This window comes from Pseudopodoces humilis, chromosome 18 (genome assembly GCF_049639895.1).
Source record: "Pseudopodoces humilis isolate 2021_Gansu_Grassland_sample_001 chromosome 18, ASM4963989v1, whole genome shotgun sequence".
Lineage (NCBI taxonomy): Eukaryota > Metazoa > Chordata > Aves > Passeriformes > Paridae > Pseudopodoces > Pseudopodoces humilis.
The window spans coordinates 18,025,337-18,042,914 of record NC_142217.1 but is presented as its reverse complement, the minus strand read 5'-3'; the positions used below and the strand labels follow the sequence as shown (position 1 = coordinate 18,042,914).

General features: G+C 37.3%; 2 protein-coding genes across 7 annotated transcripts in view; both read right to left on the bottom strand.

Annotated features, from left to right (window-relative positions):
* KCTD5 (potassium channel tetramerization domain containing 5) overlaps positions 1 to 3,804 on the bottom strand; it is a 31,997-nt gene extending 28,193 nt beyond the window's left edge. For 3 of the 4 annotated variants that reach the window (XM_014252545.2, XM_014252548.2, XM_005523116.3), the window contains exon 1: positions 3,535 to 3,782. In XM_014252545.2, the coding sequence (XP_014108020.1) occupies positions 3,535 to 3,768 (234 nt within the window). In that variant the 5' untranslated portion in view covers positions 3,769 to 3,782. Of the gene's footprint in view, positions 1 to 3,534 lie in introns of all 4 variants that reach the window. The other variant, XM_014252547.2, reaches the window with a different exon arrangement.
* Positions 3,805 to 3,997: 193 nt separating this feature from the next.
* Positions 3,998 to 17,578, bottom strand: part of PDPK1 (3-phosphoinositide dependent protein kinase 1) — a 31,157-nt gene continuing 17,576 nt past the window's right edge. For all 3 annotated transcript variants that reach the window (XM_014252459.2, XM_005523115.3, XM_014252460.2), the window contains exons 6-14: positions 17,078 to 17,175; positions 16,246 to 16,321; positions 14,478 to 14,546; positions 13,871 to 13,967; positions 12,429 to 12,602; positions 11,788 to 12,005; positions 10,906 to 10,963; positions 9,854 to 10,006; positions 3,998 to 9,243 (exon numbers count right to left, since the gene is read on the bottom strand). In XM_014252459.2, the coding sequence (XP_014107934.1) occupies positions 9,136 to 9,243; positions 9,854 to 10,006; positions 10,906 to 10,963; positions 11,788 to 12,005; positions 12,429 to 12,602; positions 13,871 to 13,967; positions 14,478 to 14,546; positions 16,246 to 16,321; positions 17,078 to 17,175 (1,051 nt within the window). In that variant the 3' untranslated portion in view covers positions 3,998 to 9,135. The remainder of the gene's footprint in view (positions 9,244 to 9,853; positions 10,007 to 10,905; positions 10,964 to 11,787; positions 12,006 to 12,428; positions 12,603 to 13,870; positions 13,968 to 14,477; positions 14,547 to 16,245; positions 16,322 to 17,077; positions 17,176 to 17,578) is intronic.

The following is a 17,578-nucleotide window of genomic DNA, read 5'->3' as shown; positions in this document are numbered from 1 at the left end:
AAAGACAGCACTGCCCATGTACAGTGAAGACTGCATGTGTTTATTACCACTCTCCCACACTAATGTTTAGTTCAAGTTACAAACACCATGGAATTTTAGAGGAAACCTAGTAATCACCTGGTTCAGCATACCAATGAAAAGTCAGTGTAGCTCACAACTGCATTCCTTAGTAAAAATACTGACTAAAGCAATTAAATGATCATGTATTCCAGTTGCAAATGTTTTCACTTCTATCTTTATAGACTGAGGCTTAAAGGAATCATAATGAACACTTACCCTGATCTTAGTTTAAAACATACAAAGAACTCAATTTATTTACAGTAAAATTTAACCTTTAGAAAGTAGCAGTGAAACCTAACCATTCCAATAAATAATTACTGTCACTGCTAATATTATATACTTTCTAGCAAGGACATCTATAGTTTGACACTTTGCTAGATGAATTTCACAACACCTTTACTAGACTGAACAGGCTTCACTATCAATAGATTCCTTGTCTCCATGTATGTTCTTCTGGATCAAGAAGTCAGTTCAAAAACTTCTTGCCAAAGTAAGTTTTGTTCTTTAAAACTTTTCACCAAATCATATTTCACTAGTCACTGCCCTGTTACGACCTTGAACTGTGGATGCTAGAATCCAGTACAGGATTCCAGTAGGACTCAAAAGGTGGACCAAATACATTCACCTCCTTAATCTCATTTAACAATTTCCCCAAGAACTGCGCTAAAACACTAGCTGAAATGTCATAAATTTATTTCCGATTAGTTATCTTCATTGGGATCCAATACTGGATCAGAATACATTCAAGTTATGCTTGAGCTCTTGGCTCAAGGCTATATGCTCTAACATGAATATTTAAAAAAATGACACAATTTACATATTCTAAGCTCTGATAAAGGCAGCAACATGCACAGAAATACAGTAATATTTGGTACTAAATCTGGATTTATAAATAATTGTCTCCCCTATCCTCTGTGCTTTTAAAATATTGAACTAGTGAATTTTTTACAAACTGTGTAGCCTAATGAGTGTCTGCAGACTAGCAGTACTTATCAAAACTACATCAGTAACACAACCCATCTGACAAGTCAGAAATCTCATGGAAAAATGAAATGTATCTCTTACTTAGAATAACGACCACAATTTAGATAGTTCTTGATGGTGACAGTCAAGGTTGTGCTACTAGGAAGATTTTTATTTTTTTAAAACACTCAGTGCTTGTGTGCTTTCTTCTTTGACAGATTCTATGCCAGCTTTAGAAAGGCATTAAAAACCAAGCATAAATACTACTGCCAAAACCTTATTCAGAAAGTTTGACAATCTCCTTCTTACGGGAAAGTTAAAAGAATGCTACAACAGTTTGCAAAAGAAAAATTGGTATATAGCTAAAATAGGAAGATGCTGAAACAGGAAAATATATGTAAATTATTAACAGTAATGCAGTAAAAGCATTAAATTAGCTAAACAATGATGAAAAGGTGAGCAAGGCTCTCCTTGTCTATTTTCATGTATTCATCTCTAAAACAAGATTTAAATACTGTGGAAAATAAATCCTATTCTGAACAGTAAATACGACCACTACTGCTCATTCATTTGCTGAAATGATTTTCAAAGTTTTAAATACAAAGTTGTGAGTGACACTGTGAAACATACTAAATTCAGAGAGTCAATGTTACTATCTTATTCCATTCAAAACTAGTTTGGCCACAGAGTGTGCCAAAGGTTAATCTTTCTTCCATTACAAGTGGAAGGAAACATACCTAACAGCAAGAGACAGGCTGCCCTGTCCTATTCAACATTAGTACCTGAAGGCAGTTTAAAGGCCAACATGCTACCTCTTTCTGGAAGCCTCTCAGCTCTTTACAGCAGCACAAAGGAAATCACAGAATCCCAGAATATTCTGAGTAGGAAGGGACCCACAAGGATAAAGTCCAACTCCTGTCCCTGCACAGCACAGCCCTGAGAATCCCACCATGTGCCTGAGCTCTGTCAAGTTCATGGCTTGGGTCCATGACCATTCCTTGGGAAGCCTGTTTCAGTGCTCAACCAACTTCTGTGGAAAGAACCTTTTCCTGATATCCAACATAAACCTCCTCGGACACAGCTTCATGCCATTCCCTTGGATCCTGTCACTGGTCAAACAGAACAGAGATCAATACTGCCCCTCAGGAGGAAGATGCAGACAGGAATGAGCCTTCCCTCAGCCTCCTCTTCTCCAGCTGAAGAAGCTAAGTGACGTCAGTTATTTCTCATATGGCTTCCCCTTCAGAAACTTTGTGTTCCTCCTTCAGATGCTCTCTAAGAGATCCTTCTGATATTGTGGTGCCCAAAACTGGCTGCAAGACTCAAAGTGAGACCACACCCCAAAACAGAGCAGGAGGAGACAATCCCCTCCCTTGCCCAGCTGGGAATGGTGGGCCTGATGCACCCCAGGATACAGCTGGCCTTCCCATCTGCCAGAGCATGTGACAGTGCTTTATTTTTTAATTAAGAAACCTTAGAGGAACACTTTCCTACTCTCTCCCAAAGACAGCTGATCTATCAGCAAGCCACCTACATTTTTTAAATTTACTTTCATAGGTTAGTTTAATTTCTCCATAAAAACCTTAACCAAAACCAAGGACAACAACAAAACAATTCCCACACCACCACACTTCAACTATTCTTTCTTCTAACTCAGGAACATTATGTCCTGTTCCCTATCCTAGGTGTTCAAATATCCTTTCTAGAAGTTATGTCTGAAAAAAGGATGAAATCTACTAACTTCATTGAAAAAAATTTCAAAACTCATATATAATAATCAACTCCTCACTTTCAACCTGTTGGTTACAGGGTTATTAGCTGTTCCTTTCTTTTCCCTAACTGTACTGGAAAACGTTTTTTACTCACAATGCTCCAAAATCCTTCAGTGCCAACACTATATATCCAGTACTACATACCACACCACAAATAAAGTCTTAACAACTTTTTTTCCTCAACTAACAATGAGTCAGAGTGAAATATTTAGCCACTACTTGCAATCTATGCAGAATATATAACATTTTTCTCCAAGAACTGCTGGAAAGACAGAATGCTACATCTAAGTGAGAGATTATTATCAAAAGTACTTTGCTCTGGTTCTTGTAATTGAAAAAGTGAATAATGACAGTGCAGAAATAACAGTGTCAGTGCACGCAGACATTCCATTAAAAAGCTAAAACTTAAACCCCGTCAGACAACATAAAAGAATTACACAAACGTACAAACGATACTGTGGTCTCTGCTGCATTTATGAGAAGTTTTGTTATTCACGAACCCAACTGCTTCGCACCACATCACTCATTAAGCAACACTCTTCAGAAAGACTCCCTCCGCAGCAGCAAAGTCGTTCCTGCTGCCCCTCACCGCGGCGCCGGGCCCCGGGCTCCCTTCACGCCGGCGGCCGCCTGGGCAGGCGTCACAGCGGGAGCGGGTACCGGGCGCAGCACACCCTCAGCGCGGCAGGCGGGGAGCGGGCCCGCAGCGGGGAGCGGGCGCGTCGGGGCCCGCGCTCACCTTGTCCGAGTCCAGGTCGGGGTCGGCCTGGCAGAGGCGGAAGAGGAAGGACTTAGGGTCCCTGCAGAGCGTCTGTCGAGTGGTCAGGAAGCAGGTGCCCCCCACGTTCAGCCGGACCCACTTTCCGGGCCCCGCACCGGGCAGCGGCGCCGAGCTACACCGACGGCAGGGCCCGCCCGCGCCGAGGCCGCCAGCCGGGGGCACCGGGAACTCGCAGTGGTTCTCCGCCGCCATGCTCGCCACCGCCGGAAGGGGCCGCCCCGGCTGCCAGGCCCGGCGCACCGCCCACCGGAAGCCTCGAATGGAACAGCGCCCTGCCCCTTCTCGCCCGAGCGGCTGCGGCCCGGGGCCTCGGCTGCAGCGCTGCTGCGACGGAGCCGCCGCCGGGCCGGGGCCGCGGGCTCGTCCCCGTCTGCCCCATGCCCCCCGCCCCACGGCGGAAGGAAGAGGCGGAGGCCGCGCAGAACCCTATATGTCTTTATTACAGGCTACCAAGCATAAGTGAAATCCGTCATCCAGTCACTAACTACACATCTACAGCACAGAGATCTGTCGAGGGGAGAATAAACAGTCATTAAATTATGAGATATGATTAAATCATCGACCAATAGAAAATTTATATAATAAAGCCAGAAAAAAGGTGTAAAATATAGTTTACAATAATTATTCACATTCAAGGCTGTACATCAATACATACAACACCATGGCCCCGAACATGAATTCAATCCAAGTAATTCATATATTAGAATTTAAATAACACAGACTGAACTAGAGGCCAACAAGAGCCAGCAAATAACCTTATAAGAATAAAAATACAAAAAAAGTGTATCTTAGAGCATTGCATTATTTGCTTCTGTTTTCATGAGTTCTTGGAGGAGGGGAGATTGTTTTATGGTTTGTTGAGGGGAGGTTAGGGGTTTTGTTTGTTTGGGATAGGTTTTTTTCTTTTTTTCTTTTTTTTTTTCTTTTTTCTTTTTTCTGTACATCACAGTTACAGCTACAAATCAGGTAGAGCATATTACACATGTAACTGACTGCCACCAACCTGAAAACAGCATACAACTATCAAAATTTATTATGATTCCTGGTTCCTATTTTTTCTCTTTTGTCAGATATAGTAATTTTCAGTTCTGCTACCATTTCAAACATCCACCAGCTCAAGTCAGTTAGTACATGGCCATAGGAAGCTGTCTCGAACAGCAACTACCTACAGTCCACTGCCCAGCTGACAGATTTCTCTCTTGACCAGGGACAGGACTTGAGGAAATGGCATGAAGCCGAGTCACAGGAGGTTTAGGTTAGGTGTCAGGAAAAGGTTTTTCACCCAGAGGGTGGCTGAACACAGGCTCCCCAGGAAGCAGTCACACTACCAAGCCTAAGCAAGTTCAAGAAGGTGTCTGGCACACGGTGGGATTGCTGGGGAGTCCTGTGCAGGGCCAGGAGTTGGACTTGATGACATTTCCAATTCAGCATATTCTATTTATTCTAAAACCAGGCTATTGGGAGCTTCAGAACCTCTCCAACTCTTTGCTGCATAACAGTCATTTCTTCTATGAAAGAGGAAACATTCTGAAATTATCAGTCATAAATAAAAACATGCCATTTTGGGTCACAGAACAACTTGTCTATAAGCTCACTTGATCAACTGATGGACAGTCTGCATCACGAGGCTTTGCTGGAGCATTTCCATTTGATTCATAAAATATTTCCATGAAGTATTACAGGCATTCAGGAAATTTTCAGATATAAATACCATACCTATCTGTGCAATTTACTAATAGAAAGAATGATCAGAATCCGTCCAGAGGCTACATCTTTGGGCAACTATTAATACACAAGTTCTCTCCTCAGCAATGTGATGAAATCAAATGTTTTGTCCACAGGCCAAATGAAGTAATTGTCCTGACTTTACTATATCATTCAAAAGAAAATGAACATGTGGGAAGTTCTCAATTCTTCAAAATTCATGGCACAAAATGTAATTGTATCAAGCACATTAAATTAAGCATCTTGAACTATGAACGCCGATTAGAATCATCAGATCTTTGTTGCAATGCGCAATTCTTTTCAGATATATATAGCAGATACTTCACAATTATGTCAGAAGGAGAAAAGTAGAACACAGTACTGATAGTTTTATCTTTTCAGCATCTAAATGCCTAACAAATGGAATCTTAATAGGTAATATCAGTTTGCTAACAATGCCTCAACATCACATCTGAAGTAACTCTTTCTTAATACAAAACCTTTACAAACTGGACTCTAAGGCAAATGGTAACAAACTGATTTCTCAGTTTAATAAAGTAGTCTTAAACTTCTTGTGACTGGGCAGTAGTACTTCATTCTTTCTTGAACTCCACACCACAGAAAAAAATGGAATAAATACCTTTCTAAAGTTCAAATACCAAGCAAAGCAAAATTACATTATTGACCAAATTCTTCATAAATGAATGGCAATTGTTCAAATTGAAAGAGATTGAATGAATCAACATACTGGCTTTTCAGTAGGTCTGCAGTAAGGAGGAATCTTAAGAAGAGTCTTCAAGTACCTACATTTTTTTTTCTGCTTTGAAAACCCTGGATTAAAAGCAGAAAAATGACCTGGCCTATGTGCAGCTCTGAAGAACTTCCCTTGCACATTTCATTCCATGAACTTCCATGAACCACAGAAGTGATTTTCAGGACAAAGAGATTAATTTACCCCACATCAGGCAAAAGCATTTAAAAGCCCTCCATAGTATGCAGCACCAGTCAACACACATTTAAGTGGACAAAAAAAAAAACATACTTGTATCCGTGAATGCTTTGTGATGCCTCACTCCATACTCTTCCCACCTTTCAAACCCACAGATTCTACGTGTAGTACAAGAAATAGAAATACCTCTCCCAGGAAAGTTCTAGTTCCTTCCCAAAAAAAGCAGTAGCTAAGTAAGACTGGATTAGGAATACTGAAGTTTTAAGTGGAGTGATGACTGTAAGAGATGCTCACCATTTTCCAATAACAGGATTGTAAATTAAAAAAAAAAAAAGACTTCTAGGATGCAGACATCAACCTTCTGATACCTTCTTGACAGCTTACTGCTACCAAGATCTGGCTCGCTAAAAGCCTTTGGTGGGCACAACGAAAGTCTACTGAGAGAAGATCTTCAAGGTGTGAAAAAACAATTAATTTGCTATGGTAAGAATCTAAATATTAGAGAAAACATGTTTAAGCACACCTAGATTTCTACCTAGTTAAAAAGCCAATGGAGGTCATTTTGCCAGACTTTCTATGTTGAGACCAAATTATGTCACACATTGAACAGTGGTGGCACTGTGAATCTCCATCACTGCCAAACTCTCCTGTATAAAGTTGGGAATATGTCTGTTTAGATCTCTACACCACAGACTAAATCTGAAAGTCGTAGGGTTGCCTCCAGCGGACACAACACATGGCCAGAATTTGACAGCTGGAGAACAAACGGATAGCACCGCAACAGACTTAAAATACATGTCACCTTGGTTAGAATGGTACATATAGCTTACTACAGACACAGATCAAACATGCACTGTGCTATTCAAATTTGAGTAACAAGGAGTGTATTTTGTATGTGATGAAATTTCTCATGATGCAAAGGGAACACTTTTCTGTCTTCCTCATCTCAGCCATTTACAGGACCCCTTCTCTCCCTTAACACCAGACACAGTAAGCAAGGGATTTGCTTCTCTCAGGTTTTTGGATGTGGAGGGATACAGAGGACAGGAATGCAGTTGCTCCAAAAGAAAAGGCAACTGCACTGTCTCTTTTAAAGACGAGTAAAGCTGAACTGCCATCAAGTTCAACCACATAACAGTTTAAGAGATCAGTAATAAATCTCCTTCACCCTGTACAAGAAAATATTCAACATTCATGTATTTTCTGAGAAATCTGATAAACCACTGTTTTTAAAATACTGCTTCTTGAAAACAGTAGCCTATAAGTTTTTTCAACGTTGTAGAGAAACCTTTCTTTGGTGGAAGGAAAAACACATCATAGAATGACAACTCAAAATGCAGAGTAACGATATGTGTAGTGAGTGAATGAATAGGGGTAATGTTTACACTGCTTTTAAAACAAGGAAGGAATGCCTTTGTCCAGACCTAGGTCATTCCCCTCTGCAAGGTTTAGGAACACAGGCATGTTGAAAATACCACCGGGGGAGTTTTTTTTAGCACATAGGAAGCTGTGTCTTTGTAACAAAGACAAACAAGAAATGTTTGACCATGAAAAACAGTCATAATTTGAAGAGGATAAAGGAGACAGATATGAAAAATATTTTCATTTTATAGATATGCTTTAAGTACCATCTATTTTCCCCTTTGTATCAATATTTGCATTTGATTTTATCACCAGATTAATTTATTATCTATATTTCAATTCCTTGCATTTTTTCCAGAGTTCCTGAATGTTTGGCCAAGGACCAAAAATAGAATTGACATCTCATTACCCAATGAGACAAAAAAAAGTCAGGTAATCAATTGTACAAAGTTTTCACTTCTCTACCCAATTAAATAGGCTGGCCCCACTAATATGCACAACACATGCACACCCTGGAAAGAAAGCTTCTAACCCTCATTTGCTGAAAAGGTGAAAAACTATTTACTATTTCAATAGTAGCCTTTTCTCCCCCATACTAACTAGTTTTTCTTTTAGTTAGCATTAGTTAAAAGCATGCTTGTAAGTTGTCCCTTGATTAAACACACATATGACTTATATTAAAATTTAGACTTAATGTTTAAAATGCTTCAGAAGCCAACATTTCAGTTTTAGAAATTTCAGTGCTATGTTCAGCATTTTACTCTCTCAAAAGCTTTATCACTGGAGCCTGTCTGCCAGAAAAATACCTCTGATTCATTCACATAATTACAAAAGTACCACACAAATCCTGCAACCAGAACTATGTTAGGAATTACACAAGAGTGCAACTGACCTGGCTACAAATGCCATATACCAATAAGCTGGGGGACTGTGAGGAAAGGAAAACAAAGAGGTGGTACTTAGGAGAGGCATAAAAAAGCTCCCTGATGAAACACAGTTAAATGATAATCTGAGAGTCACAGAAAACTCCAGCCCTATAAAAAGCAAGGCTGGTACATGATTTGGTGTGTGTGCGTGTGGATTTGTTTTAAATCAAGTGAGGCTGGTAATGCAAGGTCTGTCTACTAGTCTGCAGAAGAAACTGAAGTGCACAAAAGCAAGATCTTCACTGCAATGATATGCATGTGGAAGCCTCAACAGAAGCACGAAGAGAGAGAGCAAAGCAACCCTGAATTCCATTAGGTTTTTGATTTTCTTCCTTTTTTCTTCTTAAAAAATAACCACAAATAAACAAAACCAAAAAACCCACACAAAACCCCCCAAAAACAGCAACAAAAAATAACCAACAAAAAAACCCCAAACAAACAAAAGAAGAAAATAAAAAACAAAAACCCAAAACACCAAAAAAAAAACCTCCCAAGAACATTTCAGATGTATGCTTCCCCTTGAGATGGTAATAGGTGGGTTGAAAAGATTCCTCTGATCGGCTGCACACGGAGTTCTAGCAGCAAGTAGGGAAACTGGGAAATTTTGGATGAGCTTTACTATTTTGCAGCATTCTGGTGGTATCTGTGCCGCCAAACTTCATGTATCTTTTTGCACCATTTATGAGCATTCCCACTTGGGTCCATCAGGTAATATGTCCTGTTTGGCTATAAGTGAACAACATTTTAATGATTATTCTGAACAAAGTTTAACCAAAAAGCAGTAGTATTTCTGCACCTATCAATAATTATCCAAAATTAGTTCATTAACTTTCTGAAAGTTAAATTGAATTACAGCTATATAAATTATATATTACTGATTAACCGTACATCTAGCACCTGAATATTTTTAAGCAGTCAACTGAAAATATATTATACACCTCTCATGATTCACTACATACAAAGGGGGCTAAATTTTAGAAGTCCTTAAGAACATTTTTCAAAGCCCAAAATCCCATAAAACCCATAAAACTTATGGCTTATTTAAACCCTAATAATAAAAATACAGCTGCATTTTTGTGATAAACATGTATGCCAGAGTGAGTTTTTGTATGATTTTTGTTTTATTATTATTTGATTTTGTTTGTGGGGTATAGATTTTGTCCTTTTTTGTTGGTTGACTTTGTTAAGGTTTTTGTTTAGTTTTGTTTTAAATTAGGACTATGAAACTTTGTATCTAAGCAATTATACTTTCTCCAGAAAAATCTTTTTGATAACTTACAGAAATTGCCCAAAGACCTTAGAGCAATTTACAAATAAATTCAGAAAAGAAACTTACTGTGTGAACAAAAAATGTCTTAAAATTCTTGGCTTCTGGACGCAACTCTAAAGACCATGGAATTTCTCCTTTTAGAACTTTGTTGACAGGATCCACATAATACAGGTGAGGCCCTTCTGTAAGCAGCAATTGGCGCCGACGTGCAAACAATCCCTAACAAGAAAAGTAGAAGCAGCAAAGCAAAAAAAAAACCATGAGGGAAATAAAAATGTAAATTTACACATCTCTGAACTGAGCAACAAAGGCAGAATAAAACCAGCTCAGTGCTAGGATGGTATATTTGTGTTTGGGGGTTGTGTGCGTGTGTGTCTTTAATTTTTCTTTACCTATTTGACCTCACTCCTTTTTTAGGGTGTTGCAGTGCATTTCTACTACATGGCAAAACACAAGTACTATTTTAGGAAAGTATCGACAAATTCTAACAAAATATAAACCACCTAGCAGTACCGAGTGAAGCAGAGTCTTTTTCACAGAAATCAGTAGTCATGATTTTGTGGAAAAGACTACAAAGAAGCAGGTAGTAACTTAGAAGAAAGAAGATTCTCTTTTGTCTAAAGCTGATGCACCCTGCTTATCTGTAAACTGTTGAAGCTAACACTTTAAGCTGTTCTAACGTCACCTCTGCCTCTTTAAGGATAAAGGCACAAAGTCAGATCCATGAAAAAATCCACAGTTGAGAAAAACATGGGCTTGTACATAATTTTTTGTTGTGGTTCAAACCACATTCAGACATGCATATGTTTATTAGATTATATCAGACTGGGAGGAAGAGGACAAGCAAACACTTATTTTCTACAATCTCAAAATTATATAGCAGATTTACTTAGGCTTTTCAAAGAAATCAAGAGCACATCACAATATCAGAAAAATCATAAATTAAGAAAAAAACCAATCTACTCACAAGAAAACACTGAATTTTTAAAAATAACTTGTTTATAGGTGACAAATTGTTTAAACAAAGAAGCTTTAAAACAGGCTGCTTCATCTATGTTGCAAGTGTGCAAAAATTTGACATCTCAATCTTGTTACAGGAAATTAAGAAAAGCCCTTACCTTTCTTTTGTCCACTGGACCCATTTTTAGGATTAAGTTATTCTCTACAAACTGATGCCTTAGAAAAAGGAAAATAACTATTACTCCAGAAGTAATTCTTTCTCAGAAACAGCTATAATGGTCAAGCGGTTTTTCATGTCACTTCCTAGCATGTAATTTTCCATGAGAGTCCTGAACAACTTTAGTGCACGAGTTTTGGACTCTTCTTTAGCCCAGACCAAAGAGTTTTTTCTGAAATTTGACGGGGGTAAAAAAAACCAACCAACCAAAACAAAAAATGAAATAAAAACAAAAAAACCCAAACAAAAAAAATCCCAACAAAACAAACAAAACAAAAAAAATAAAACCAAACAGAACAGCACCAAAAAATAAACAAGAAAACCCCAAACAAACCAAACAACTAACCAACAAAATGCTACCCCTTCCACCTGCCCAAGGAAAAAAAACAATGACAAAAATTCACAAATGAGAGACTTTTCTAAAGAGTGAAAAGAAATGCTGTTACATAGTCTGGAGCTATTTTGGTTAGATATCCACAGAATATTACAATGCAAAAAATTCCAATAACTTATGGCATCCATAAAAAAAGAGGAACCTTTTCTAGTTCTAGGACTGTAGAGCAAAGACTCAGCAGCGCTGGATAGCATCATTCTGCCTATCTTATAAACACACACCGCATCATATTCTAGACCTTGTAAATTTTAGAAATATTAGGGTTTTGCTTTAAAACCTGCTTTAAAAAGAGAAGCCAAGAAAAATCTAGTTGCTAATTGTTTACTTGAAAATACTAAGACTGACAAATACTAATTTGAATCAAAATCACTTATTTTTCAGGATTCTTTATTGGTGTGCAAGTTATTCAGCTATATTCAAAGACCCTACCAAGGATTTCCACCAGCTTGTTTTGCCAGAAGTAACCTCTTTTCATCTTCAGAAAATTGTAAATCCAGCTCAAAGGAATTGTTGTCAAGATCATGAATATACTGTTCAATATTTCCTCCTGATGTCTGTGGTGTACTTGTCTCTGCAGCAGACAGTGAATGGGAAGAGGCAGAACTAGAAACTTGCATGCAACCAAACTGACTCAGGAGATTGTCGTACTAAAGGAAGAAACAAAATTAATTAATTAAATGTCTTTTATTAAAAAGCTTATTTTGTACTAAACTGTGGCTTTTAATTTAAGCATGCTTTAGTTTATTTTGCTTTTGGGCAAAACCCCACCCTATTCCCTATAGATCAGCAGACATTTACGCAAAAAAGTATGATTGATCAAAAGCAAGCCAGCCTTGTTTTTTCAAAATACTCGCTTTATCAGAAAACAAATGCTGATTTAAGTAAAAATTTAACTAGCAATTTTTATTAGTTTCTTAGTATTAAAATAATCATTAAAATATAACTAATCAGTAGTTTCAGTGAAAATATTTATATTAACGTTTGTATTATTTATATTAATATTCTATAATTATGCTATAATGGAAGTCTCAGGCAGCAGCAGAGCTGAATATAGCAGTAGACAAACATACATTTCCATAACAGTCTTCATCATCCTCTGACATAGCAGGCAAATATGCTGTGAGTTTAGGGGGTGTCTGAAGATGTAGGTTCTCCCACACAATGGATTCGAAGAAGGGGTGAGCCTTAAGAGGTCCATATCCTCCCATTTCTTCACAACCCAATCGGTTGGTAGCATCTAGAACCTAAGCAAATTAAAATTAAGGTAAGCTGCATAAAATAATGACCAAGGGCAAGCATTACTTCACATTTGCAAAGCACCATGTGAAAACGTAAAACCAGTCTGTCCCCCTGCCCTAATCATACATATCTATAATATAAGGAGGTTGTTTGTAATAAAAGATGTTATTTGTCAGTATGTCCTGTCAACAACATTTTGTATTAGATCAGCTCACAGATCTAAGGAGAGGAGCACTTCTTTAGGTCCACATAATTTTTAGGCTTTGCTTCTTCGTAAAGACTGAAACAAATATACAGAGAAAGCCTGATGAAGCACACCTCATTTCAGTACACCATCACATTCTAGCGATGCAAGAAGCCGTGGGAACTATAGTTGGTGTCAAATATCAACCTCCCGAGCACCTTAAAACGACACAGTTCTCAGGATACAACCAGCTTAATACAACCTGGACTTCACCATTCAGGAGACACTGGCTTGGCCATAGAACTGGTCTTGGATACAGGAACACACTCATAGGCCTTTTAGGTTGTATTTATCATCATCCACAAAGGTAAGTGTTTCCTCTTCATCCCCTGCTAATGTGATAGACTTTTGAACTTAAAAAAGCTTCTAACACCTAAAATGTTCTCTGCATATTCACTTGAGTGTCACAACTATTAATCCCACTGATGGAACAAAACTTTTTCTTCCTTATTGTCAAACCTTCACAGGCACAGTAATTCTTAGGCTGATACTACTGAGACACGTAAAGTGCATGCTAGCAACTGGATTGATACTAGAATGAATATATCTGCCTGTGATGTACAGAATGCTGTTTCCAACTAAATGATCCATTATACAACTCAAAAACAATGAACTATGTAAGCCTAAGCATTTGAATCTTAATTTTTTGTAATACACAGTATCTAGAATTGTTTGCTTCCATTTCACAGAAAGACACTCTTTGACCTTACTTTAGAATTCAGATTTAAAAAAAAAAAAAAACAACAAAAAAATGAAGTCTTCTTTAATAAGAGATGCTGATTTTCAAGACCGTCCCTTACACAATCAGTAATGCTCACAGATGTTCATATTATAACATTTGTGCATAGAAACTTTCAGAAAAGAGAACTACATAAGTTGAATGTTTCCAATGTCACCAAACCATTTAATGACAAATCAATTTGAGTGATACCTCTTGGTTCAAGAAATTAGGCATTTAGGTACTTGGTCAGTTATAAAATTGACCAAGACAAGCATAGTACATTCAAGAAGAAAAGCACAAATATTTACCAGTAGCTTTTCCACAAGGTCTCTTGCTTTGGGAAAAAATTTTTCTGGGAAGTCATACTCCAACTTTATTATCTTCTGGAATATAAGATACTCATTTCTGCAGAAGAGAAAAATATTAACTCTTGCTATTAGTTCTCCCAGGTTCTTCCACTGGAACCTGAATAACCCAGACTTATTAATAATAAATAAACAAGATAATAAATATTAAACAAGAAATCTACAAGTTACATTCCCATAAATCTTCCTAGGGTGAAGGGGTACTATGATCCTGTAATCACCAGATACTTGAGAAATAACAAGAAAAGCTCAAATGAATCAACAGAGTCTTGAGGATATGGCTTATAAACCTCTTCACATATAGTTACATAGTTACCATCGTGGCACAAATTACATGTGAAATCCTAGGATAGCTTAAGGAATCTCTCTCACAGGAACTCTAGTCATACCTGTGTAAGCAACTTCATGACATCAAAAATGACAAATAAAAGCATGCATGACATTAATACCAGCTCTGCATTATGAAAATACTTCAGAGCTGGTAGTAAGGTAAAAATCCAGAGACAATATATTTATTATCCACATGTAATAATGAGCTCAAATCTCTTACCCAGCTCTAAATGGAGGCAATCCAGCTACAAGTTGATATATTATGCATCCCAGAGCCCAGAGGTCAGAGCTTCAAAACAAAGGAAAAAAAATAGCATCTTTTTGCAAAAGAAATCTTTAAAACGTAATTTAAGAAGAAAGTCTTCACCTTCTAGCATGAATGCAGTGGACAAACCTGCTTTGTGTAATTTCCACACTATTTTCACTTCAGCCCTTGACAGAAGAGTAGGCTAGCAACACAACTTTCTAGAAAAGCCTGTATAGTAACAGTCCCATAAAAACTGACTCCAAGCACAAGTGGAAGACAGCAGAATTCTCAGTCAAAATAATGGGTATGTAATGATTCTGAAAAGAGTACTGATTATCCACATGACGATTCAAAGATGCATCCAATTTAATTCATTATATGTCCCTTCAGAGTTAAAATACCTTCCTCTAAATATTTGATTTAAAAAAGAGAGGGAATATATTACAATGCAGTTGTTTTTTACCTTTTTCACTTAAAGCTTCTCTTAAGACACACACAAAAAAAAGACAAGCTATAATGGTATGTGAGGGAAAGCTACATTTTAGTGTGGTGGGTAAAGGAAAGTTGTTTTAGTGTGTCGGCCTGAAAGAACACTTTTAATTTATTTTACATCGAGGTAAGAGATCCATAGATTTGATTAAAGCTTCAAAATCCTCATGGAAGACTAAAATACTAACAAAGACTTAAAACTACTCAAATTAAGAGTTTTCTGTACAAGTGAAGCATTACGCAACTTCTAAAAGGAGATGGTATTATGATTGTCTTTCCATTAGCCAAAACAGACAAAAGCTCTTCACAAAAAGAAGATGTGAAAAATCTGATGGTGTTGTCCTGAAAACTAAGCCTTCTGATCTTGTTTTCATAGTTTTAGCTACTTTCCCAGGAAAGTAACTGTAAACATGAGTTGTTTACACATTCCTTCTAAGAAACTTCTTTGATGGACCTTTTGCATGACCAGTGTGATTGGGAAGGTGGTAACTTAGTTATCCAATCCCTGATCATTGTTGAGAATCTATAAATACTGGGGTCAGAAAATAGAGTTACTTCTTTTTCCTGTCATACCACTGAAATGTGTTCGTGTCCTTTAGCGACACGATGGTATCTCTATCACTTCAAGAAATGCTAGCACAAATTACTACACCTGTTCACATAAATGATCCTTTTTACCTGTGATTTGTCAATGACTAGCTTATTCTTCCATTATTGCAATAAAATAGGTATACACATTCAGTAGATTACCATCAACTAGTAATTTTAATGCATTAAGAAATTTCTTAAACGCATAACTCATACAGAGAGAGAGAGATGAACTTTAAAATATTGCAAATCCTAAGTACAGTTTAGGAAAGATCTAAAGTTGATCTAAATACAAGTCAAAAAAAGCTGTAGCCTTCTCCTTAACTGAACAGCATATGACATTCCATTGTTACTACTGCAGGAAATACCATATTTGAGCAATCTTATATAAAATGTAATTAAAAGAATTACTTGGATAACAGAAAAAAGTTTTTCTGATGTATTTACGGGTAAGAAATCCAGCTTCATCTTACACACACCTCCTTTTCCAGCAACACCTAATCCTGTTAGTAGAACTCAAAAAAGTAGATGAATTTCAAACTCTCTTTAAATACTTGAGCGTCTTGTTTCTTTAAAATACTAAGCTTGCTTGCTTGATTTATCCATTCCTCTCCATTTGACAGGTTCCTGACTGAGTCAGTAAAGTTCTGAATATAGTCCTCACCTTTTACAGGCAGATTTCTCTGTCAGCAGTTCTGGAGAAACATACTGTGCTGTGCCTACAAATGAGTTTGCCCGTGCTATTAAAGAAATAGAAAGAAATAAGCAAACACTTATGTATAAGCCAATATTCCCCTTCCTCCCCTGTCCCCACCCAGGTAAAAAAAAACAACCCAAAAGGTAATCCACTGCAAGTTACATAATGCTGCAAAGAACCAATGAGAATTTAACTTCTCTACCTATCCACAAAACCTGCTTGGAAGAAACTCATCCATCTCAGTGATAACTATTTGATTCAAGAAGCTAGGCAATTACGTACATACTTAGTTATAAAATCTAGCTACATAAGCTTGCTACAGTCAAGAAAGAAAGTCAATTGAATTCAGTTCAGCCTAGTACTTTTTTCAGGCATTGTTTGCAGCATCTATTTAGAGGCTATTAGCAACAACTGCAGACACATTAGTTCTACAACCTTCACATTTGAGCAATTCTGACAGCCACTGGAGTTAAACATGTAAGCAGAGTTAAAACTTACTGTATTAGGTGAGCCATGGTACCAATTTCTTTGTATTCTTGCCTTGCAAATGAAAACTAAGTAATCTGAAGTAGTTTAGCTTCCCAGTATATTTGGTAATCTAGCTGGTATTCCACTACACCAAATATTACCTCCTCTGACATAATCTAAGTAGTGACAATCAAAACTATTTCGAGACCTTTTAGTGATTTAGGTGAGGTAATGATATTTGAAGGTTACAATCTGGTAAATACAACATATGCACATTTTCAAAGGATTACTTGCTGTAATTATTTGTGTCACATAATGAATAATGGCAAACCTTGTCTGCTATCTGCAGATAATACTTTTGCTGTTCCAAAGTCTGTTATTTGAATGTGCATATCTTCATTTAATAAGATGTTTTCTGGCTTAAGGTCCCTGGAAAAGACAAATTTTTATATTCAAACAACATACAAATAAAGTTGAAAAACTGTCTAGTGACTTGGGTACATAATGCTATAATAAATGATGCAGACATTCTATCAGCAGTGTTACAACAACTTCTTTAACTTGTAGCTGTCAACCTGCAGACTAACAGATTTTGGTAAATTCATTAATTAACATTTTTTTTTAAAACATCAAGCTCAAAACTAGGCTAATGTGCATGTCACATGTTCAAAAATTTTAAAAAACAAAACTGACAAAAAAACCAAAACAAATCCCAACAAAGACCCCATTTCACAAAAACACACACAAAACCCCAAACCCCTTCACTCCAAAGCCTTAATTTAAATAACATCTGACAGATTGATATAGCATTAAGATTTTCTACACCTGTTTC